The sequence below is a fragment of the Parus major genome, chromosome 2 (assembly GCF_001522545.3).
Source record: "Parus major isolate Abel chromosome 2, Parus_major1.1, whole genome shotgun sequence".
NCBI lineage: Eukaryota > Metazoa > Chordata > Aves > Passeriformes > Paridae > Parus > Parus major.
In genome coordinates, this window is record NC_031769.1 from 95,534,279 (window position 1) to 95,559,671 (window position 25,393).

The following is a 25,393-nucleotide window of genomic DNA, read 5'->3' on the forward strand; positions in this document are numbered from 1 at the left end:
ATGGAAGCATAGTTTGCAGATTCATCTGCAAAGCTTACTGAGAAAGTGAAACTGCAGTGCATATATGAAAGGAAAAAAAAAAAAGCTGTGATAATCCAGACATCCTGGATGAAACTTAATGTAACTCATAAGGAAAATACAGCTGTCTTGCATCCAATCTGTGGCATACATATCAAAGGCAAATACAATAGAAGGATTTATTTTTGAAGTAAGGACAAGTCCTTATACTTCATCAAAGGCACTTTGGAAGATGAGGGTCTCCATGATAACTAACTTTTTCTCCATTGTAATTAACCCAGATGGAATTTTTAAAAAGGTAATAGAAATTACTCAGGTCATTAAATATTTCATTTTTTAAAAAAATTCAGATATATGCAAGACAGAAATCTATGCAAATTCAGGGAGCAACTTTTTATTTAAAAGAAAACTTTTTTAAAAAAGGAGAAGGGTAGAAGGAGAGCTTTGCCCTTGAACTTTCTGTGTAGCTATCCACGTACTTTCCAAAAACTCTGCAATAACCTGACTACTCATCCCATTTCATTTCCCTTTCAGCCCTATGACTAAGAGGAGAAAGAACTCTTTTCTAGTAATTTTCCATGCATGCTTATTCAACATGGGTCAACTGAAAACTGAAAGTTTAGAAGAATCATTATGTACATATGACAGAATAGCCTCCAAAAGATAAGCAGTTGGTCTTATTGTTTTGTTGATTTGTTAGTCCCAATGTAGAAAGATTATACTCCTCTTCCCCATTCTCCAGAGTGAAAATAGATGCCATTCAACACTTGATTGTATTTCCCAGCTAGAAAATAAAAGATCAAAAGGAAATTTCAGTTCCTAGCATTTGAAAGACAGGCAAAACCTCTCTTATTTGGTTCAATCCCACCTGACTTCCAGTACAAATCCCTTATCCACAATGGGTTCATTTTCTATGTAATTCTGAATGTTAGATGCAGTACAGATCTGGAAGCTCACTCAATCCTTTTTCTGGCCAAGGCAGCACTGATACCAGCTGTTTGTTCCTGGATGTCTCTGCTAGAGTTAATCTGAAATGATGCAAAGAAACAAGGCAGTCACCCTCCTGTGGGACGTTCCTCTTCAGTCCAACACCTGTATTAGGCAATCACAGATTTGAGTACCCTGTAAACCACACAAAAAGTGGATTTGGTACCTGAGGTAAGTTTTTTAAATGATTCTGCAGGGTTCAGTATTCTCAGCATGTGGGATTTCTCTCTTGATTTGAGCACACTAAAAATGAAACCTTAATCAGCAGCAAACCCTTCATGTTTCAAGTATGTCTATTTAAATCAACTACAAAGGTAGATAATAACTTTGAATAGAAATTAATCCTTTTCCATTTAAAGAATCAAGATTTCTGAGAAAATCCTGTTCAACTCCTGGTAGATTTGTATAAGCATGATCTGATCTGAGGAGAATGAATTGTGCCACCAGTAAAGATAAATATTGCAGCTTCAATCTACACTGCAAATTAAATATGTTATTAAAACCAGACTCTAGAGAATGTATTTATTTATGAAGTAGTCATAGTAGAATTGTTGTCAGTCAGGCTTTATCTTACTTTACCTTTGTCACTACCAAGTATTTTAACTCCTGGATGACATGTTGCTGTGATTAAACAAACAGTAAACTTTAAATTCACATCCATGTAGACAGTATTTTAGCTTGCTGCTGACACCAGACACATATTTTTTCTTGTCTTCCAAACTGTAAAATTAGGACATTGATGTACATCTTCAAAGTGTTTGTTTTTTTTTCTACACCAGGGTAAGAGTAATAAGGAAGCTGAGTGTTAGTCTCATATTTTTCTGTATATGGATCTTGTTCTAAAAGATTAACATGAGAAATAATTGGGGTCCTGGTATATTAAATACTTTTTAAGGTATCTTTTTTGATGGAATAAAGAAATCTGGCCAATGATCACTTTATAGGTAATTAAACTTTTTTTCCAATTACAATGTGGGTTTTTTTGTTAGGATTTATAAGTTATTGATTCCGAACAGACATTACTTTACTAAAAGCATTAATTTATCTATAGTCCACCAGACAAATAAACAACTCACTCCAAAATCCATTTCTTCTTCAGTTAATCAACAAAAATTTAATAGACTATTTTTTTCCTTGTGTTTTGCATGGTGTCTAATGCTTTGTAATTCATGCTTTTAGTTTTAAATATTGATTGTCTGAGCTAAAGTTGTGAAGTGTGTGCCTATGAAAGAATGCAACTTTGTGGACACATATATTCAAAATGAAACTTAAGCTTGCTCTGTGAATTGGCACAGTGAAGTTAAGTAGGTATTATTCGGGGTTTTGTGTCAATCAAAATGGAAGCCTGGTTTATAATTTAAATCATGCCACCAATGCACTGAAAATTGTCAGGATTTATCTATAATGACCTGTTACTGTTGGACAGAGACACTCCTGCACCAGCTTTAGCAGGTAACTATGCCATTGAGAAATCTGCAGTGCATATTTCAATGAAAGATGACAGCAGAATATAGATGTAGAATATATGATTGGCTTTCAAAATTTCCATTGAAAGGAAATAGCAGAAATAAATGGAAATAATGCCATATGGCATTATGCTCATGATGGAGATTTCTTAACTAGACTAAATGTGAAATGTTCTTCACATGTCAATCATATCTGCTGGCATTTACATAAATTTGAATAAAGTATCTTGGATTAATTTTAGCTGTCTTGCAAAACAATAAATGTTTCTGCACTCAATCTGTTCAAAGTTGCTCTGATGCTTCATTCCTGGTAATCAACAGAGGTTGTGAGTCTGATTCTGCTTTCCCATATTCTTTGTATAGTTTTTAAAAGTACAAAGAAAAAGTGAGTAAATTTAGTGTGATTCTGATCTGCACAGTTTGAATCCTTGAGTGCTGATGCTTAAATAAGTAAAGGAGTATCTAATGGTGACAGCAGTGTCACTAGATCCAGAAACTCAAGTGGTAACAAAGTCCTGACACTGCAAGATCAAGATGTTAAAAAAGGTTGGAGATCATGGCTTGATTTTAAAAGCAAAATCAGAATGAGAAGAAATAAATCAGGTATTTGAAAGACATTAAGCATGTTTTTCTTAGTATTTGACAATATCTCTTCCTTTCAACTAAAGGTATCTTTATAAAAATAATGTCTATGGTGGCTGTACTCTTTCATATGTGGTAAATATGCTATTGAATGAATAAGAGATCACAACAGATTTATAATGTCTGTGTCAAAATAATACTGGAGAAACTCTATTTAGGAGTCTTCTCATGGCACAGTCTCTGGTCATAGAACAGCAATTCACCCCACTGTGGTCTGGGTGGGGTGAACACAGCACTTTTTCAATCAGGGACTTTCAAATCAATTATTTTTTCCTCAAAAAGTAAAGGAAACAAAAAGATGGCTGAGCTGGCATAAGGAGCTGAGATCCTAGGAGACACAGGAGACTATAATTGTCATTACAGAGAACTTCTCTTGGTGTACTGTCCTCCTTGTTGGTAGATGGACGACCCTAGAATTGGTGTTAAATCATCAGTTATATAAATTTTTGATGCAATCATTCTAGTAATTGCTTTTTCTTTTTTGACTATATGTGGTCTTAACTTAGTCCTGGAGATTAATGAGAATATATAATAAAAACCTTAGACATATATTGCTCCTTTTGCCATGAATTTTGGCTGAAGGTTTCCTACGGAATTTGTGAAACGGGTGAGAGAGAACACTTGAAGACTGACAATGTTATCCATGCTTTCTTTATGGCCAGTGGCTGAAACAGTTACTGAAACTGACAGAAAAGAAATAATATCCAGGATATTATATCAGAAACTTCACATATCATGTAGCTACAGGATATTCTTACATGTGGATGCAGTGCTGAAATCCTACACCATAATTGCAAGGAACTTGAGAGTTTGTGCTGCCTGTTTTACACATGAATGTATGGGTAAGGAACACTCTAGTTATCCCACAGGAAGATATTTGCCAGCTGGGTGAATCTGAGGCTTCTTTTTCTTTTTTCTTCCTGCAGAGTGAGCATATATCCAACAGTTTTCAAAACTGAATTCAAGGGACTTTTTTTTTATCCTCAATGTTCCCACATTATATGAGTCACAAATCCTCCTGCACTAAGCAGACAAAACTCATACTTTCAGAGAAAAAATTCTTTGTGTATTTTCAAAGATACACTGATTATGTAAGAATAGTCAGTGTCTTTATTCCATCATTCTTAATGAACAGTTTAAAAGTAATCTGTAGTTTCATATGTACAATACTTAGGGATGTATGTCTGAAGACTGATTTTAAGTTCAGTATAAAATGTGAGGATCAGAGATTGAAGTCATTATTAATAGAAGAAGCATTAGATTGGAGATGTCACACAGGAATTGCTGATCATTGAAAAGGTGTTAATTCATGCACTTGCTGACTGGAAGAAAAGGTACTTGAAGCTGCAGCTGTTGAAACTTTAATTTCTAAAGGAAGAGTGAGAGAACGTGGTGCACTGGGACAGTCCATTGGACAGGGCTGTATGGAGGTGCATCTTTCACTTTTCATCCAAGGTGACCACTCAAAACATGTTAAACCACTGAGACATTTCACCAATTGCCAGCCATGTATCTAACAGCAGCAAAGCAGCAGCAGGAATTCTTGCAATCATTCTTTCTTTTGTTTTTAACTATTAACTTTTGCAAAGAAATGTATACAGAGAAAGGATTTGTTTATAGTCTTTATCACATCAAAAGGAAAAACTGAATGAGTTTATTTTATAAAGGTGTTAGAAGAGGTATTGGAAAACTCCTTTTTTCTTCATATGATGTGCATTGTGTTTTTCTGGTTTATCTGGGTATTTGTTAACCTTTGGCTGCTTGAGGTATGGATATATTTATTTAATTCATCCTTTTCCAGACCTGTCTTTAGTCCTTTGGTTCTTTTCTGGTCTGTTAGAGCCATCAGTACAAAAGTTACTCATCTGTTGTGGGATTTTTTTAAAGTATTAATAAAATATCAATTTACAGAAAAAGAATTTAAGGAGCTATTCTGGCCAGGAAGTTCAGGTTTTGTCATCTACATACCTGCCATAAAATTCTTAGTCTGTTGTTTTTCAGTCATACTTGACTCCATCAAGCACTATAATGAAGGTGCATAAAACAGAAAAGCTAAGACAAGGTCAACAAATATTGGGTTTAAAATATGATTTCCATTAATATCTGTACATCTACAACTCAAGACTTCTCAAATCTGAAGTGTATTCCTGTCTTGTTCCCAATCTGGCAAAATAAATCACTGATAATTTACATGCAAAATGTCTTCCAGGTCCAGGACTCTGTTGAATTTAACAGATATATTTTAAGCTCCCTGTACAGACACTACACAAAACTTTCTTCCTATGTGATGATACATGATGTACCATTATTACTTGGTTAGAACTTTCTATTGTCATTGTCCATAATGACAGTCTAACCATTTTCTGTCTTGCCCTTATTGAAAGTATGAAGAATTTCTTCGTCAGCTGCTGTTCAGTGCAATAATTTTCCCATTTCCAGACCACCGTATTAAAGCCTCCTACACAACCACAAACTATCCTCTGACTCATGCTGTATTGAGAAGTACTGATAAGTTCATCTGGCTTCAAGTGCTTCACACATCCTTCCAAAACCACTTGGCCTTGTTAATAGTTAGCTCTCCAGGCTGCATTGCTTCAAAATGCAGTAGTCCCTGAGTTAAGAGTTTTAATGTTTTCATTGAAATGGAATAAGAATGTTGATTATTTCAAATTTAACAGAAGCAGAAATGATTGAACAATTTGTGAAGAGCTTTGTGATGCAGAACTCAATCAGCTAAAATTGGACGAGAAATCATAAAATGGATGATGAGCAAATTTACAATGCAAATTTAACTTAAAATATAAAGTACAATAAACATCATTAGAAGGATCATAAACTGATATTGATCTACTATGCACCATGCCTTTGCTACACATCTAGATAGAAAGCTGAAAGTCTTCAGCAGTGAAGAACTATATGATATAAAAACAATTTAATTAAAAACTGGCCTTTATGGCAGAACAGTGTTGTATGTTTATTTACACTAAGAACAAATGAAATTATAATTACCTGGAATATTTTTGTCCTGTGTTTGCCTTTTAAGAACTGTTTTATTAAGAATCTAACAGGAATCTTTAACAAGAATTTCTATATATTTGGAAAACTATTTATTTTCTCAGGAATTTGATTTCAGTTAGGTTTTAAAATAGTGTTAGTTTGACTTTGAAATTTCCATGCTATGCTCTGAGTAGAATGGAAAGAATATTATTTTGATGTAGTGACTTTTATATCCACAATGTGAATTACTCAGATTTACAGAATTCGTTGGGGTTTTTTGTTGGTTTTGGGGACCTGGAGGTGTGGGGTCTCCCTTTATTTTTATTTTTTTTCCTGTTTTTTAATTGGGAATTGTGGGGTTTGGGGTTTTGGCTTTGTATTATAATTTGTGGGTAGATCATTATTTCTTTCAATCAGTGACAGTGGCCCATTTTTTCAGGGGATATGTTTTGCTAGGAAGGCAGAGTAAGAATGGAAGTACTTTAATAGAGTATTTAATTGCCAGATGTACCATGAAGTACTCCTAGTTTTTAAATAGAGTGATCAACCTCTTCTGTGATAGCAGAGACAGTGCTTTTCTATTCCTGGCTAGTGTGATGATATCCATGCCACTCAGCACTTACTTCTATATTAATGCTCTTCTGCCTGCCAAAAGCAGCACATTGCATAGCTTTTTTCAAGTCCCCATTCACCTGAAATAACTTGCTTTCTATTTATCTCTGTCTCAGATTAGAATGTGATTCATAGGTCTACAGTGAAAAATTATCAGACTTTTAAAACACACAGAAGCAAGAACTAATCCTGTGGGACCTTCATTCTTTGGCTCTTAGATGCTGAGCTCCCCAGAGCCAGAATTATCTCTGTATCTTACACGGTGTCAGCCACATTGTCAGCACCTAATTAGAAAGCAAGAAGATGGAGACAAGTGAAGATGCCTTTTTCACACTTCTGCTGTGATTACTGACCTGTTAAATGCTGCTTTTCTTACTTTTTATCTCTTATGATGAACTAAAGATTGGATGCCCCCTCAGTATAAAACACTAAAAGGAAAGAAACTAAACCAGCCCTGTTGGGAGTACAAGTGATATCTTCTCTTCCCTTCTGAAGGTAAATCTTAGATCAAAAGGAGTTATTGAATTGTGGGAAATTCAGGCTGGAAGAGACATTCCAAATTCATCTCACCCACCTCTGCCTTCTGAGGCAGGAGAAGCATGTCCTTAATGCGTTTGAGAAATTCCCATGTTGGAAATGCATGCATAAAACTCTCATCAGGTCATACTACACCACATAACCAGCCTTAAAAGGAGATTTTTTTTCCCCCCATTATATCTAACCTAGATATAACTTGGTTAATATTGACTTTAATAATTGTAGTCCTCTAAATATAAAGAGAAAGAAAATGTCATGTTGCCAGCCTTTATCCTTAATTTTTTTGCCCAGAGAAGTTGTGGATGTTCCATCTCTGAAAACGTTCAACGTCAGGCTGGATGGAACTCTAAGCAACTTGTTTCAGTGGAATTTGTGTCTGCCTACTGCAAGGGGGTTGGAATTAAACCATCTTTAAGGTCCCTTCCTACCCAAGACATTTATGATTCTGTGCTTCTGGGATACCTCTGCGCTAAACAAACACAGTCCTCTTAACTTTTCTTCTCAGTTCTTGATTCTAGATTAAATCAGTTCTTGTTCTCATCTGAATTTTCTCCCATTTGTGTAAAATATTATTTTAGTAAGATAAATAGTATGAAGTCATAATCCACCTTAGATCTTACCATTGCTAAAGGAAGCAGAAAAACACCTCCTTTATCTTGTATATAACTCTCTGTTGACATACCTGAGAAAATTTGTCTTTTGGAAACAGACAATGTGATAACATTTTCAATTTTATTTGGCTAGCAGTCAGAGAATCCAGATCCTTTTATTCATCTCTGGAGAGTTGTTTTTACTTCTTTTTACTCTTTTCTTCCTTTTAATACTTAAAATTTTGAATGTTCAGTTATTTAATAAGAATAATAATGCTATTAGGTACTCTTGGTTACTTTTTTTGCATTGGAATGTACTATGTTAAGGAAAAAATTGTAATATTCAGTACCCATGAGGACTGCTGTGCTTTCACCAAAGTAAGATAAAATTAAAAGGCATGTTTTATATGTTCTGTATGAACACTGCTTTGAGGAACACGTGTCAGATGGCTACTATAGCTATTACCTGACCCCACATGTGAGTGAGGAAAGGGACTGGGCTGACAAGCAAAAGATGTGCAATTATATGGACAGGAAACACCCTGAAAACAAGAAAACAGGGCACAAGGGTGGCCATTCCAATTATGCCTACACACATAGGGAAATGTTAAGGGGGCACAAGTGGAATCTAATATTTTTTTTTGAGGGCAAGTATTCTGCTACTTCTATAAGCCAAAAATACTTCCTCTTCTCAGCTACTCTTCCATAATTTTATGCCATTGTAGCCACCACATAGAAGTTCAATTTCAATAAAGAATGGAATTACCTCTACTATCGAACATAACTGCAGGGACCCCCAGTAGTTAAATCCATATCCAAGAGTTTTGTAACTTTGTTTTTTGTTTCCCACATTGTAAATGTGATGGATGAAATTTTGAGATAATGGAATTTGGAAATCATCACAGGATACAATTGCATAGGAAAATAGAAAGTCGACAGTGACAGCTGTAAATATTCACAATTGAGGAGATAGCTTTGTCTAGGACAGACAGAATAATATTTTGTTTGGGGAAATACAACTTGTGGAATGAACAGAGGCAGATGAAAAACAGGATAAAAAGAATTACAGATTCAGATATTTAAACCTTCAAATGCTCTAAAGGAATTCATCAACAGGTGATTACTATTTAAGGTCTGAAATGTTCCTATCTGCAAAAGCTTCTTCTGCTGCATATATTTCTAATTATGAACTTTTCTTTCAGCTGGCCTATAAGACAGGAATATAATTTATAACTTAATAAGAACAAAAAGAAATGGGAAGAAAATGTTTGGTAAAACATACTGATGATATATTGATTTCTTCTGTTTTCCTACCTGGTACCAAGCTGCATAACAAACTTATTAAGAAACAAATTAGGTATTTACTTCTTCTCCGCTATCTTTTCAGCCCATAAAACAATCCATTCAAAGGACCTGAGAAACAAGAAAGCAAATTCCCCATAGTGAATCCTCGTGCTATACTCCTGGGTGTTATATGACTTGTGGGACTGGGTAGCTTGGTTTGTACCCTATCCATTGCCTTGGCACCCATGGCTTTCACTCTTGAGAAACACTGGTTCCAATAGTCATCCTCAGGATCCAGCCTGATTTTTCACAGCCCTTCCCTTCCCCTGTCCCCTCTTGTTTTCTTCTCTGTGGCTTCAGCTGTGATATCCTCTGCTCTGCCTGTTGTGCACCCCTGAAGAGCCGTGTGGAAGGTGTGAGTAGCTGGGCACAAATGCACACACACACAGGCAAGCTGTGACATGCAGTGTCTCAGCACAGCAACCTTCTCCCTTTTTCCACTGTGAGATGGCACAGGTCATCAACAGCAGGTGAAGGCTGAGCACAGTATCCTGTGTTACTCCTGTCTGCTCATTGAATTCCTATTGCTGGTAAAATTCTCTTCATCCTGAACCAATGAAATTCCTGGACGGGATGAAAGTCTGGAAATCTGATCTCTCAGATCTTCAAGAGTGTTCTGCAGGTAAATCTTAAATCTTGCCTTAGTGCATTATATTATTTTAACTGATGACTTTCCCAGCAACCAAATTCTCCTTGCTGGAAGTTCATGAGTGTTTATAGCTGAAGAGAGAATGATTTTCTCATCCTTATTAGAACTGTACTCTTTCTCTCTTCTTCTCTCTGACTTCTCCCTTTTCTTGCACTCTAAGCAACTAAAGTTCAGCTTACAACAGGAAAAAACCCCAAAGAGTAATAGAATATATACAAACAAACTGGAATTGGTAGGTGAATTACAGTTGAGAGCTAAATGTTTAGTGTATAATGCAGAATTAATAATTTGTACATACACTTACCCAATTTTTCACCATATAATTTATTATATATTTAATGGGATATTTTAAGGGTATAGGAGTATAAATACTTTCATTTTAACTGTCATGGTCTGAAAAGCTGCTATTAGTAAAATGCATTTTTCAAACACAATAGTACTGCTGGTTTCTGGTCCAGATGTAGAACTGGTATCAGTAACTCATTAAAACTGAAAAAAGAGGCAAACCTGTGTTTTTAGAAACTCAACGAGATCATGTGTTATGTGCTAATACAGTTGGAAGACATTAGTTTAGGAACTTATATGTAATGCCTTAATATATTAATTAATTATAAATATAATGCCCTATTTAGTCTATTCAGGAAGGGTGAAGGGGTCACTCAAAATATTTTCTTTTCTGAAAATTGATTTTCTCAGTGAAAAGAAGAGCCCCAGTGAAAGTTTGTCTTCCTAAAACTTTAATCCTCCTTTTCATGTGCAATTATTTATTTATTTATTTATTTTTGTCACTGATTATTACAAGCAGAGGAAGAAAACTCTATTTTGTGTGTGAAGATTCAGTAAACTAAGTGGGACCTGAGAACCTGTCTCTGCTGTAGAGCTGAGTTAGCTTTGCAGTTTTGAAAAGTTTGCTATGGTCATTAGTTATTTCTGATAGAGAGCATTATTTTCTAAGGGAATAAAAACAATCTCTGAAGAAAGAGTATCAACTAAAACTATTGGAAGCCAAAAGAACAAATAAAAACCACACACAAAAAAAACCCCAAAATACCCCAAAACAAAACTCCAAACCAAACTAAAATGAAGTGGACATGAAAAAAAAGGAAGAAGTTTGAAAATCTCTACCAATGAATGTGGACCGACCTTTCACATAAGAGTTATTTTGAATTCTGAGTGCTTGTAGCAAGGGCAGGAGGGGATGGGGGGAAAATGATATCATTATTTTATTATTCCTTCAAAAGATTTTTTCAACTTCAACTATTTCACTGCTTCAGAATTTTACTTTAGTTGCTTGATATTTTAAATCCTGGAGAGTTCATTTACACACTTTTATACCTCTATATTCCTGATACTTGTTTTCCAAGAAAAAATATTGAAAGATTATATATTTTAAAAATATTACAATGAAACCTTGCATTTTTTTCTCTTTTAAATACCTAATATCAGATAGACATAGGTACAGCTGCAAAATGTGATAACATGCAGCCAGAAGAGGCTGGTGGAGGATAACAGGCATATGAGCACTTCCTCACTAAGGAGAAACCTATGGACCTATCCTGAGTGCCGTCACCTCCTCCTCCTTCTGTTCAGGAGGCAAGATGATGTGACCATGGGCAGAGCAGACAGCAGTGGCAGTGTCTGGCATGAGCAGCAGGAAGGCAGAGCCTATTTTGATTAGATGCAAGGATAAATTTTTATTTAGCACTTCTGCCATGTTCACACATGGCGTGTCACCTTGAGCTGTGCGTGTGCAGGGGTGAAGCTGTGTGGGTGTGCTTTTTTTCCCCGTAGAAGGGTTTCTCGGAGAGGGAGGTTTTCATCCCACACGTACCAGGCTGAAAGCAAAGAAACTGTGTTTAGAAAAGTGCTAAATAAAGTAAGTGATTGAACAGAGAAGAAGGAGGATGAAATAACTATGCTGATGCTGCTGTCAAAATAAAATGGGACAATTGCTTAAAACAAAAGCCTGGAATACTTTAGTGTACTTAGAAGATTTAATTAGAACTACGTAGGCCTGATTTGCCACTGTTTGTGCCTTATATAATCATAAATTGTTCAAGGTACCATATTGTAATAAGGGGAGATATTTAAATTATTCATCAAAAGTGAAAATACATTAATGTTGCTGTGGACTTTGAAATAAAATATATATGCAAACAAACAAAGAAACAAATGAAAAGTCATGATGTCTGTGTTTGAAAATGGTTTTGATATAATATACAGAAGCCAAGAATCTCCAAATTGTTTCTATTTTAATTTGGCTGTTTGTACCTTGTTCTCACTATTAACATAACATTTATTATTTGTATACATGCAAATTATACAGTTATATCAAGATTTCTGCATGGAAATTCTTCACTGAATATGCAAGGCAACCTCAGCTTTGTAATGTACCTGTTATAGTATACTACAATGTTGTAATATTATATGTTATCAAGCAACTGGGATGTATTGTTTGGCAAATATAACACAAAAATTAACTAATAAATTTTAAGACAGAAGGCATTTTCATCTGTTTGGTGGAAAACGTTTTATCCCTTTGTTCCCATTTATCCATATGTGTAATGTACAATTTCCTAACAAATACATGGCAAAGCAGCAGGGAAGAAGGCTGGTTGCTATAAGGTCCTGTCATTTGGGTCAGGTGGAAATGCTCTGGAAGGTGGTAGGTAGCATCATCATAGACAAAATTCCCTATCAAGCATGTTTACATAGGAGAAACATTTGGAGTTCAGGGTGGCATTGCAATGAAACAATTAGGACAGCAAAGATGTACCCAGGAGAAGATGGGGAGATAGCAACCCTCTTGCAGGCAATGTGGGTAGCTTATATGGGCTTGCTCATAGTGGAAAACCAGAGCAAAGACTTCACAATGAAGTGCAAAACTTCTTTGGCAAGAATATGTGGTTTACTATAAAGCAGGCTGGAAATGTTGCTGGAAGTTCGTGGTGTGAGGAAAGGATCTGACCTCTAAGAATATGATGTTCCAGAGAGAGGATGGGTTTTGATAACTTTTTAATTTACCTCTCTTTCCTAGCAGATCTGAATGAATCTACAGATCTGTATATGAAAGGTTATATATATAAAAAAATTTACCTGATTTAATGTAGTGAATTTTGAGGGTGTGCACTTCAGAAAACCTGTTTTGTAAGTGTAGAATCCCATCATAGCAGTCATTCAGTCTAATTTGAATAATACTTAGATGTCTATGAGTAAATTCTTGCTGGAATTTGCATGATAACTTAAATGATTATCCAGCCTTGGCACTCAACTTCAGTAGACTTCAGTCAATTTCAGTAGAAATTTAGCTGACTTTGGTGAGCTGTGTAAGGAGTTAATTAGCTTCACTGTGTTGTACGTTCTGTTTGGTTTAGTGAAATTATCTCTCTTCTGTCCTTGCTCGTCATTAACTTTCAGTCTCCTTGATTGCAGTCTACATGGATCTTCAAGTTCTTCATTAATTATTTTAGGTAAACTCATTAGACATTGTTCCTTTTGTCTTTCTAAATTTCAGTGTTTTAATGATATTTCTGTTCTCCAAAGGTAGAGGGAAAGTAATTTTTCTGTGCTGTATTCCATTGATAAAAAAACGCAGGCTAGACTTTTTCACTCTCTGCTTCACAGAGACTGAGAGACTCTCTGAAGTTACAGACTCCCACAATGGAGTCTCCATCCTGTCAACATGAATGGAATCACTTATTCCTAGGTAGCCTACTTGCCTTCCAGTTGTTGCCACAGATAGAGACAAATACATCAAAAATATATTGTAGTGACTTTTTCACTTAAAACCATCTAATTTAAAAAAATCTCATTGAAGAATTTGAAAGATTGATGCTTTTACAGTGTAAGAAAAGCAGTGTGATCGTTAATCTCCACAGTTAAATTTTTCAGCAAGATGACAGTGCTCAACCTAGCTTATGAGATACAGGCGTTAAAAAGCTGACTATAGAAATCAAGTGGCTCTGAATGTCAGAGAAGTTGACAATCTTTCTGTTGCAGACTTTTAAAATTTATTTTCTTAAGCAGTAAATAGTAAATTATATTACAAAAAAAAAAAAACAAAACTCACAGCAGAGGGATTGCAGTCAAAATTATTTAAAATATATCTATGTTTTCTATGTGGTTGAAGACTTGAATTTGTCTGGAACTCTTCTTTCATACCACAGACAGACTATCATACAGATTTTTCCCAAGTAAAGTGTATGAATGGATAAGATTTATTTAAAATTTATGTGGTGTGAGTTTTGTGAATGGGAGAATTGCAGTTCTTAGGCTGGAATCTCTTTAAATATAATTTACTAAAGCATGTCCTGAGGGTCACATCAAACCATTTTCTCATTATAACTAGTGTGAGAGAAGAACAAGATTACGTCAAGTTTAATTAGATTGGTCCCATAATTTATGCTGCTGAGTATTTGCTGAAACTGTTAATAGAACATTCATATACTCAAAGTTTACAGAAATAGACTTCTTGCAATGTCATCACAGATTGACAATTCCATAAAGACTGTTTTGTTAAAGGTGTACAAAAATATAGTCATAGATAGGTATAAACTGTATTTTTCAGTATTTCAAATGATTTCAACATCATTCTGCTGTAAATCAATTTCATTAATATCTGCTGTACTGGAATTGTGAATACCAAACTTCTCTTGAATGAATTTTAAGCAGGTTTTTGCTGGGTTTTGCATTTTTCAGATTTCAGACCAGATGCTTTTGAAGTGCCTGAGAAACAAAATAATCCCATGTTTACAAAGCCAGGAGGAAATGTTGCTTTTACTCATCCTTAGAGAATTGGAGATTCAGTGGAGTGAGCGATGAGGGAGAGGATTAAAGCAGATTTGGTAGGTACGGTCATTCCGTGCAACTCATCAGGAAAGCAAAGCTTTGGTTCAGATTTGAAAGAATGTACACCAGTGGTTTGTTCTGATCAGGAAAGCTCCAGGACTGTCTTTCAAAACATTACAGCCTCTGACTTTGCAATGTACTTCTGTGTAGCTGCTGGGAGAAACAAAACCATATAATGAGTTCTACTGTAGCTGGTAAGTAAAGGAGAAAATGGTAAATGCTTTCAAAATAGAACCTTCTGAGGCACTAGCACTTTTACATAAATAAAATATCTCTTCAGTAATGAGTGAGGACTTATTTAAATACCGCATTCCAATTAGCATCTCGTAAAAGATAGCAAAGTTAACAATAAATCTTGTTTTCTCAAAAATAAACTGGGTTTAAGCTTGTCTGATCTCATTACAGGACTTTAGACCTTCTTTGTGAGAAACTGGTTTGATACTATCACAGAATAGAATAGAATCATGGAGTTATTTATACTGGAAAAGACCTCCAGGATCATAAAGCTCAGCTTTTGTTTGGGCATCACCTTGTCAGCTGTGTCACTGAAGGACACAAAATGATTCACATGACCACTCTCAGTGTCAGAACAAAAACCTGTGACTTTTTTCTCTGACTCCAGTATTTATAGATTCTCAACAATGACCAGGGATTGGATAATTAAGTTACCACCTTCCCAATCACACTGGTCATGAGAAATGTCCATCAAAAGAAGAAATCTTAGAAAGAATGTGATAAACAACTTATGTTTACAGGACTTTCATGGGAAAGTAACTAAAACTATGAAAACATTATCAGAAGGTTTAATTTTCAGGGCAACAAACAGAATCAATCCTGTTGTTTCTTGAACATTTCCAGGGACAGTGGCTTCATTACCTAGCTGGGCAGAGTCATTCAATGCCTGACCACCTTTTCCTGATGTCCAGCCAGAACAATCCCTGGTGAAGCTTGAGGGAGTCTCCTGTCCTGTCACTGGATGCCTGGGAAAAGAGACCAACCCCCACCTGGCTCACACCTTTTCAGGTGGTTATAGAGTGACAAGGTCTTCTCTGATCCTCCTTTTCTCCAGGCTGAACAGCTCCAGCTCTCTCAGCTGTTCCTCATGTGACTTACAAGACAGAGATGCTTTGAAAAGGGGTGATGGCCTGAGATTGCAAGAAGAGGTGGTCATTCTCCCAAAAAAGGAGAATTCCCCATCAGCACATTGTACTTCAAGGGCTTTGGGGATGTCATCCAACAAAGGCAAAGAGCACATTCACTGTAGTATTTGTAACGTGGAAATTCATAAACTGGGCTCCACCTTATTCAGGTGAGGGGTCTCTCATGGAAAGCTGGGAAGATCTCTAGGCTTTGCTGTTACTATTGTCACAGTTTGCTTATAATGGGAGCTACATGTCCCAACACATAGACACTTGAAATCTTTCAAACTGTGGGTTGAGTTCCATCTTTACCTCCATTTTCTGTTATGACTCAGAAAAAAACCAAAAAAACCCAGCTTGGTTTTGCTTCTTCTCTGTGGAATGCATTTTGAAGACCTAATCCTGGCACCACCCCCGACCTTCTTCTGTTGCAGCATTCAGTCCAGCTTTCATTGCTCTGCCCTTGTTCCTGGTGACACATGCTACAATAGTGCTCAGCAGTGTTGTGGAATGGTGTAAAACTCCAGAATATGTTTAAACTGCAATATGGTTAATTGAGAAGTAGAGAATGTGCCTGGGTAAAGAACATGATGACCTGTTTTACCTTGAATACATGGGCACAAAAACCCATGAAAATGAGCAGAATATGATAAAAATACAGGAAACAGGACAAAAAGTCCTCACCTCTGACAATTTTAAACATTCAAATTTCAAAATCCTGACTATATTAATAGAAACAAGCATGTCTTAATTTTGGAGCAATAGAAATATTTCCTTCTTACTCCCAAGTGCAGTGCTTCTAACGCCAAAATAAAAGCATATTAATGCAAAAAATGCAGTAACCTTCAGAATGATCAGTTCTACCTGTACAAAATATTTCTTCTACAAAAGAAGAGAGTTTAGTTTCCGTGCTTCTTTTGCTCCTGAAACAAATTGAATTTATGATTTCTAGTCCTACCAATGGCAGCATAGTCGTGGCTGTTTATTGGAGGAAAAGAAATAAAAGAAAACATTGAAGAATATGAAGTACAGTATGACTCAGAAAAGACTCCATTGTGTCCCTTTTAAGCCCTCTCCCCTTATTATTAAGTGTATTTTTTTGAGTTTTCATTAATTTCAAACAAAGTGAAATATCAAGGATTTCTTGTTATTTCTCTTCAACATTTGTAATTTTTCATAACACACAATTAATATTTCTGGTGTGATATGGAAAAACAGCAGGTAGAGAGAAGCAGCGGGGCAGGCATCAGCTCCCACTTCACCCTGTGGCACAGCCAGTGAAGTCTCTCACAAGCTCATGAGTGACTTTGCTTGATCCAACAGTTGTGGATAGAATAAACAAAACTGCTGCCAGAAACTTGCTGCACTACTTTTTTTTTGGTGTATGTTCTACCAGTTCAGTCATGTCACTTTCTTTGGCTCGGATTTTCTACCAAACTCTTCCAACGCTTTAAGCCTGTTGGTGTGATTCTGCATGGGTGAAGCGATTCTTCTCGCCTTGCCCAGTTCCAGAGTTATTTTGAAATACTGAGCCTAGAAGGTGGGAGGAGAGGAGGAGAACTGCTGTTTAGGTTTTGGGTTGAGAGAGTAAGAGAAAATATAAGAATCCCTCCCCCTTTTTTTTTTTAAGCTGTTGCTGGGAGGACCTCAAGAACTTTTGAAGAGGAGCAATCTTAGGTGACAGGCTGTATTAAGAGCACAGGATTATTTTCAGAAGAGGTTACAATCCAAAAACTGCTCATTCTGAGAGGTGGTGTGGTAGAAAGAAGCAGCTTGCTTCTTGTCTAGAGGTAAATGTATTTTTGTAAAGAAAAATATCATGGAATTCCTGTCAAGAAAAAAGGGAGAGGAAGGAATAGATATTCCTTCATCCAAGCATCATGAAAGCAGTTCTTATAGTTGTACCAGTAAAAGTCAGCATGATGCATTTAATGTTTTTGAATGCTAGTGAAAATTAAACCATGTGATTAAATCAGTATCACTAAGTTTATCCTCTGTATCCCACTACATATTTTGAGTGCTGTTTTCCAAAAAAAAGGAATTTACAGGTTGATATTCCACAAGTATCTTTTGACCTCAAAACCTGGAACATATAAAGCAACGTATTTGTAAAGTAGCATAGTTCTTGTTGGACAACTCTTACAGAAACAGCTGAATATTACATAATTATGTGTATTAAAAAGATTTGGGATTAATTTCTGGTGTGTTCTTCACCATATCTCTCCTTCTAAAAATTCTGTCAATATGGAGATCAGTCATGACACCAGATTCCACAACTCAACCCATTTTCTGTGCTTCTCTTACCATGCTGTTTTCTTTAAGACAGTCTTTGAAGAAAGGAAGCAGACTTGCAATCCACATATTGTTTTGGTGGATAATTGGGGAAGAATGGGACATGTCATATGAAAAAACTGAAAAATAAGCAGATCTGAAAAGAAAGTACTTATTCCCTCTTGAAGATGCAGACATTTTTTAGAGATTTAATATATTTTTTTCTTGCTTTAGCAGAAAGAAGGGTAGCAAGTTCTCTTAGGCAAAGTAAAACACATTTTTGTGTGGTCCCACTAGATCTGAAAAACAGGTTAGTGGTTGTATTTACATGCACATTTAGGGGGTCAGAGCTACATTACAGTTCTACTTGGTCTCTCACCAGCTGTGTTGCCCTCCTCTGGACACATTCAAATACCTCCACCTACTTCTAAATTAGTGGGCCCCAGAAATGCACACGGTGCTCAGGGTGAGGCCATGGCTGGAGACAGCAGGATAATCTTCATTAGCATCCAGATGAAAAGTAGGGAAATACTTGTATAGTCACTGGGGGTTATCATACATTTCCTGAGAGCTGGAAGGAGACAGCAATTCTTCTGGGCCATGGGAAGCAGACAGAAAATAAGAACTGCAGGAAGGGGATGAGGAGAACCAGGATAGGAGTAAAACCATCTTCCTTCTTCCTTTATGAAGTAATTCAGCATGAACACAAGGTATCAAACCATCTCTGGTTCTCTACTCAACTAACCATCATTCCCTGGGCTTGATGGAAATTCATGCTGGATTTCTGCCTTTCAGCTATGGGGTAAATTATTTCAGAGATACCCAGTTAGGACACCATACAAGCCAGTCCAACAAGGCATGTGACAAAATACATGAAGGTCTTGACAGATCAGTTCAAATCTCTTGCTAGGACAACTCTCTGGCTCATTCGTGCTTCCTCCTCAAAACCAAAGTCAGTGCACTGAAGGTTGAAAAGTGTCCCTCAAAAAAACTTTCCCAAACTTGCAGAGAAATACTAATACTTAACAGAAATTGTACTGATGCCAAAAATATACTTAATAACCTCCTGTCAGCATAACACCTTTGTTGAGAACATAAGAACTAAAGAGACATATGACAAGTCTCTGACATGTTTCTGCAAAATCTTGACTGGGATGTTAAAGTCAGTAATTACAAAGGGTTTTGTATAGTTAAAGAAAACAAATGCCTAAGGGAGGTTTTGCTCACTTCAAATGAGAAAAGGCACATGGGCTTTCAGTTGTTGTTAGTTAAAAGAAAAATAATCTAATGATTTTTCTCATCCATATTTAACTGACATCTGATAATCTCAGTTTTCAAACTCATTAACTCAGAGATTATTATCTTGATCTGATAAAATTGTAGGTGAAACTTCAGGAAAAGAAAAATGAAGTCTGGAACAGTTAAACTGAAGGGTGGGGATGCTGTTGAAATCTGCATCTCTGTCCAGATTCACCCATCCTTGATGACAATCAAATAAGAGATTTTAATTTTTTTTCCCTTGTTACTTACAGGTTTTTTTTTTATATTTCTGTTAAGTACTCAGTGACACAGACATTGACTTTCTCTGGTGGGTAGCATAACAGCTGGTAAAAAAAGACATTATAATTTTTCCTGAATTTGGAGGTAAGTATATGCACCATCCTGTCATTTAAAGTACACAGCAGCTGAAAACATTCTGCAGTAGAGTGATTTCATATGAAGTTCTAACACAAAAGGTGTTGGTTTTTGTTATCAGGCAGCCTTCTCTATAGTGTCACACACCTTCACCGGTGTAAACTTCTGAGAGAATTTTCTTTCTTTTTTCTTTCTAGTAAAATAGCTTACTGTAATCAGTATTTTTTTTCTATTATCCTTTCTAATGAACATATTAATGCTAAAGAGGCGTACCTGAGCAAGTCTCATGCGGCATTCAGGACAGCCAGATAAGAAGAAGTGAACCTTTTTGATCCTGGAGAGGAAAGGCACCTGGTGATGGCTCAGCAGCTGGTTAGCTGGGATTGCTTTCATTAGTGACAGTGGTTGCTTTCCTTTGCCTGTGAACTAAGCACATACCTTTCTTGTCTACCCCAATGGAAGCACTTTGGGGCAGCTCTCTTTTCATTGTAGAGTGAGCAGAACATGAAAGAGGGAGTACACCTGAAGACAGATTTTAACTCCCATTCACCAATGAATAGCTGAGAACTTGAGCTGTGGATTACCTGTGTGGCTTTGATATTACCTCTGTTCTTACCTCCAATGCTTTTCACCTAAAAAATAAATATTACCTCACCACAGACTTGAGCACTGTAAGAATTAATTGGCTTATACCTTGAAGCCATTTTCTTGTCTGTCTCTACCTTTAGTTATCACAGGTTGCTCTTTAGTTTCATTTGAAGATATGACTCCATTTCAAAGAAATCAATACATTTCAAACAAGGTTACTATAAATTTAACTTTTCATTACTAGCTTGCAGTTTTCAAGGAAAGCCTTTTTGCTTAGGCTAGAACAAATGGGGCAGGTTTCCTGACATCCATCATGAATGCACATACAATAGTAGGTGATTAAAAAAAGGGAATGATAATGGGAGAATTTTTTTGTGATTTTTTTTTTTTTTGGTTATTAAAAACAGAACAGATTTATTTTTGAATTAGAGTAGAAAATAACTGATACCATTGTGTGGAGTACTGGACAGAAAATCTCTTGAGCATTGAGATGATCTTCCTGGTACTCTGAAAAATAACTTGCTGCCCATGGAAATGTTGAATGATTATTTGGTATCTCCTATGGGACAACCTTTACAACCACAGAACCACAGGGGCAGGTTGGAAGGGACCACAGTGAATTATCTGATTCAACCTCCCTGCTCAAGCAGAGTCATCCTAGAGCACATGGCACAGGATTGTGTCCAGATGGTTCTTGAATATCTCCAGTGAGGGAGACTCCACACCCTCTCTGAGCACTCTGTCCCAGTGCTTGCACCCCCACAATAAAGATGTTCTTCCTCATATTCAGGTGGATCTTCCTGTGCATCAGTTTCTGCCTCTTGTCCTATTGCTTAGCACCACTGAGAAAAGCCTGGGTTCATTAATCTTCTTGGCACCCTGCCTTCAGATGCTTATGGACTTACGGGTTGGACTTGATGATCTCAAAGGTTTTTCCTGACCTAGCTGATTCTGTGATTCCATTACATTGATGGTGTCTCCTCTCAGTCATCTCTTCTCAAGACTGAACAGGCCCAGCTCCCTCAGCCTTTCATGATAAAAGGGACTCTCCAGCCCCTTCATCATCTTTGTTGCCCTGTGCTTGAGCCACCCCAGGAGCTCCATGTCTCTCTTGCACTGAGGAGCCCAGAACTGGACACAGCACTCCAAATCTGGCCTCACCAGGGCTGAGGAGAGGGGCAGGATCACCTCCCCTGACCTCCTGGCAAAGCTCTTCCTAATGCAGCCCAGGATCCCATTGGCCTTTTTGGCCACAAGGTCACTCTGCCAGCTCATGGACAGCTTGGGGGGGACCACCAGGACCCCCATATCCTTCTCTGCAGAGCTGCTTCCCAGCAGATCAGCCCCAGCCTGTGCTGGTGTGTTGTGTTATTTCTCTCCAGGTTCAGGACCCTGCATTTGACCTTGTTGAATTTCAGGCAGTTCTCTGCCCATCTCTCCAACCCATCAAGGTCCTTCAGACAGCCCTCTGAGGTATTGGCCTCTCCTCACAGCTTTGTGTTAGCCAAGAAGATTCATTTAAGTGTACTGAGAACTTTTATTAACCATATATTGAGTCACTTAAGTATGGACTGCTTTCTCACTAGGGGACAGAGGAGATAGAAAAGGATTATATAAAGCACTGTTATTTTTTTTATACTGCTGTGCTGTGTTTACTCACCTTTGGTCATCCCAGTCACAGCTTAGTTAAGAGCTGGTTCAGCATAATAAAGGCTTTTTAGAAATGAGGGAATTGCTGTAAAGTCTGAATATCAAGCATGAGCTGTCATGGAATAATGTCTTTATATAATCATTGATCTTGCAGCTTAGTTTGTCATAAAAAGTTCATGCTGATTTATTTTTTTACAGAATATCAATTGTATTTATTGCAATCATATTTTAGCAACTTGGGACCACAAGTGGTTTATTACCTACATAGCTGAAGGGATTTCAGCTGCTCTTTTGGTATTAGATTTCCTACTGATCTTCTGCATTACCACTGCTTATCACAAAAAAGTGAGTAACAAATCAATTTGCATAATATACTGAAGCAGGTAAGGATGGGTGTGTTAACAGCTCATCTACTATCCCCCTCAGAAGGGAAGAAAAAAAAGAAGTATATGTAAAAAATGGAATTTTCTTACTAAATTTTAAACTTGGAAAAACCTATCAGTTCTACAGCCTATGAAAAAGTGACATTTTCTGTGTATTTTCCCTTTTTTTCACATAGGGAAAACAAATTGCTTAAGTTCATTTTGTCAGCTAAATGCTTACAGTGGTATTAGCTGAAACAACATATTAAGGGTTATTTGTCAGCAGCAACATCAAGCTAGGCACTGCTATTCCTTTTTTGTGCACAGAGGACAGGTGATATCTTGAAGTTTTCTACATCTGCTAGCATTTTTTGTCCTCTGTTTTTATGTTCCATATTTACAGCTGGATCCAAAGTAATAGCTTAAGCCATTATCTAAGTTTGCTGTATTCCCTGACAAAAATCTTTAGTGGTCTAATTGAGAATCTCTCTTCTTCCAAAGAAAGAAATAGTGAGCAGAAAATGTATTCCTTCCCCTACCACAATATATGAGGCTGTTGGGATTTTGGGCAGCATATCAGTATTTCCCCAAATCAAAGGGCCTTTTCAGGCTTTCATGACACAGTGTTAATCTCATGCATGTTGCAGTTGGCAAATCTACCTGGATTTTTATTGTATTTATTGGTTTCAGTGGGAAAGCAAGCAATATCAATATTATATTTGAATTAGGTATTTTAGACTATGCTATCATGTATGCTGCAGTTTTCTCCACTATGTTTCTGACTAAATAAATGTCTTCAGAAAGAAGAGGATTACAGAGGTGTTATCAAAAGCTTTGTACTCTACTCAGATCTGGGTAAGATCGCCTGTTGAGATGAAGCTTACTCATGGTTTGTACTGTATATTTATTAAGACCTTTCTCTTCTGTGTCTGCTCTTTATATCCCCTGAATCTTACAGTCTACCTTAAACTGCCAGGAAAAAATGAAGATTTAAAAATATAATTATTACCATTCATTAGTTTTTTTATGAATATCCTTTAATGCTTTACAGCTACATTTAGAGACTCTACTCTGTTCCATGTTATTAACAAATTACATCTTTCAGTTTGATAGCCTTTTTATTATTTGTATCTTTGTTAATGTCTTTTTTCCTGAAGTCATCACTTGTAAAACTGAGACAAAAATTTACATTCTATACTATTATTATATTCTATTCATATTCTTTATCTTATTTGTTTTTTCCAGATCAACTTTACTACAATTCTTTAGGACAGGTGTTTCAGTGCATCTCCTATTTTTTTTTTATTTTTTTTTTTTTTGGTATTGTAATAGTTCATGTTTTGGAACACTGAGGGTTACTTTTTCCCTTCTTAATAATCCTATTCAAGCCCTAAAGTTTAGAAGTGGAAAGACAGGAGCCAATTTCACTGCTACTGTCTTGTCTCTTCACACCATTAATTGGAGGTATGTTTAGGGAAATATGTGCTTCACAGTGGATGTGAGACTCTGGCTTTCCACCTATCACCTCTCAGATCTCACTCCTTATGATCCAGTGATAAGCTCCACTGTCAATATGTCTTTATAGAGCTGATTTCTCACTTTCTGACTGTTGGGTCATTGTTTGCACCAGGATGAAGCTCTTTTTATAGACTGGCCATTGGCTAGGGACCACCCTTTTGCTTCAGAAACCACCTTTCCTCCATACCAGTTCACCCAGGTACTGTAACATTAAATTGTCTGAATGAAATGACTAATTCTTAGCATAGTCAATAGATTCAGAATAATTAATGTTTTAAGATGGGTGTAGGAGGGACTGCACCAGTTATCTGAAGACTGTGTGTGAGGGGAAGGGGGCATTTCACTGGTGTTTTACCAGGGGCCAGATGTGAGACTGCTGGGAATCACACTCAAGCTGCAACTTCTTTTTTTCATATGACTTGAATCTGAAATGTATTCACAGAAAACAAGAAGACAAACCCCCATTTTATTGATGGTTTCATACTTCCCCAATAATAAATCAGCATCTGAAGAAAAAATTTTCTGCTTTTGCAAAGTGGTAGCTGCTTCGAGAAAAGTCCTTCAACTTTTTCTTTTCTTATTATTTTTTTTTTTTCCTTTTAATGTTCTTCTAGCCTCCTTCTAACGGTTATGGAAGATCCAATTTTCATGGCTTGCACAGCAGAGAAAGAAGAGAAGAAGAATCACCACTCTAGCAGACAGAGGAGATTTATGTCAGCTGCAAAAACATCTCACACAAACATAAGAAAAGACCATTAGGTTCTTTCTTAAGAATGAAGTAATCAAAGCACAAACCTTTTCTTTGCAGCACAGACTTTATTTTCTCTGTGCTGGCAAGGTCGAACTGGCTGTGCTGGGCATGGCCTGGGCTGCTTTGGCAGGACAATGACATGACCTCGGCTGTGTTGGTGCAACCTTCAGAGCTACCCTATCCCTTAATTCATATGTAGAATTCAATTGTCTTTCTGCAATTGAAACACTTTTACCTAGTAGGTGGACTCCTAAGTATCAGTTTTAGAACAACTCTAATATGCAGAATGGAGCCACATATGTTTACAGAAAGTAAATTTGGTCTGAGAAATCTATGTGTATGGGAAGTCTGTGTGACAGGGTGAGAAAGAAAATGTGTTTGATGTTGTCTATGTTCATGATTCTTGCATGTCAAATTGAGAGCTCTATAGAATAATAAATACCCATGATTTTCCACACAGGAGGTGTTATTTTGCTGCTGGGCAAACAGTGCTATTCAGCTGACAAAAGCAAATGTATCAGGGCTTCTTGAACCTAGATTTAAAAGTATGAACAGCAGCTTGGTATCTGACAGCTTTGTGGTTTTACAGGCTTCTTGCCACTCGCCACAGTAATTTCAGTGTTCTCTTTTTGGAGATGCAAAAAGACCCTGCTCTCCTCCCCCACTCCTTCACCCTCTTCACTCCCCCCCATTCCCAGAAGAAAACAAAACAGGAAGACTCTGTCACTGTCAGGTTATATTTAATAATTTATTATAAGGTTTAATCGCACAAAAAATAAATGAGAACAT

The 25,393-nt window shown here is 36.7% G+C and overlaps 1 protein-coding gene across 1 annotated transcript; it reads left to right on the plus strand.

Moving 5' to 3' along the window:
* CD226 (CD226 molecule) lies at positions 1-24,669 on the plus strand. The gene is given in 8 exon segments (XM_033519380.1): positions 1-264; positions 266-334; positions 5,498-5,615; positions 14,541-14,861; positions 14,864-14,884; positions 22,206-22,318; positions 23,966-24,052; positions 24,468-24,669. Coding segments are annotated over 8 exon segments (1,161 nt in total). The 3' UTR covers positions 24,636-24,669.
* Positions 24,670-25,393: the final 724 nt, after the last annotated feature.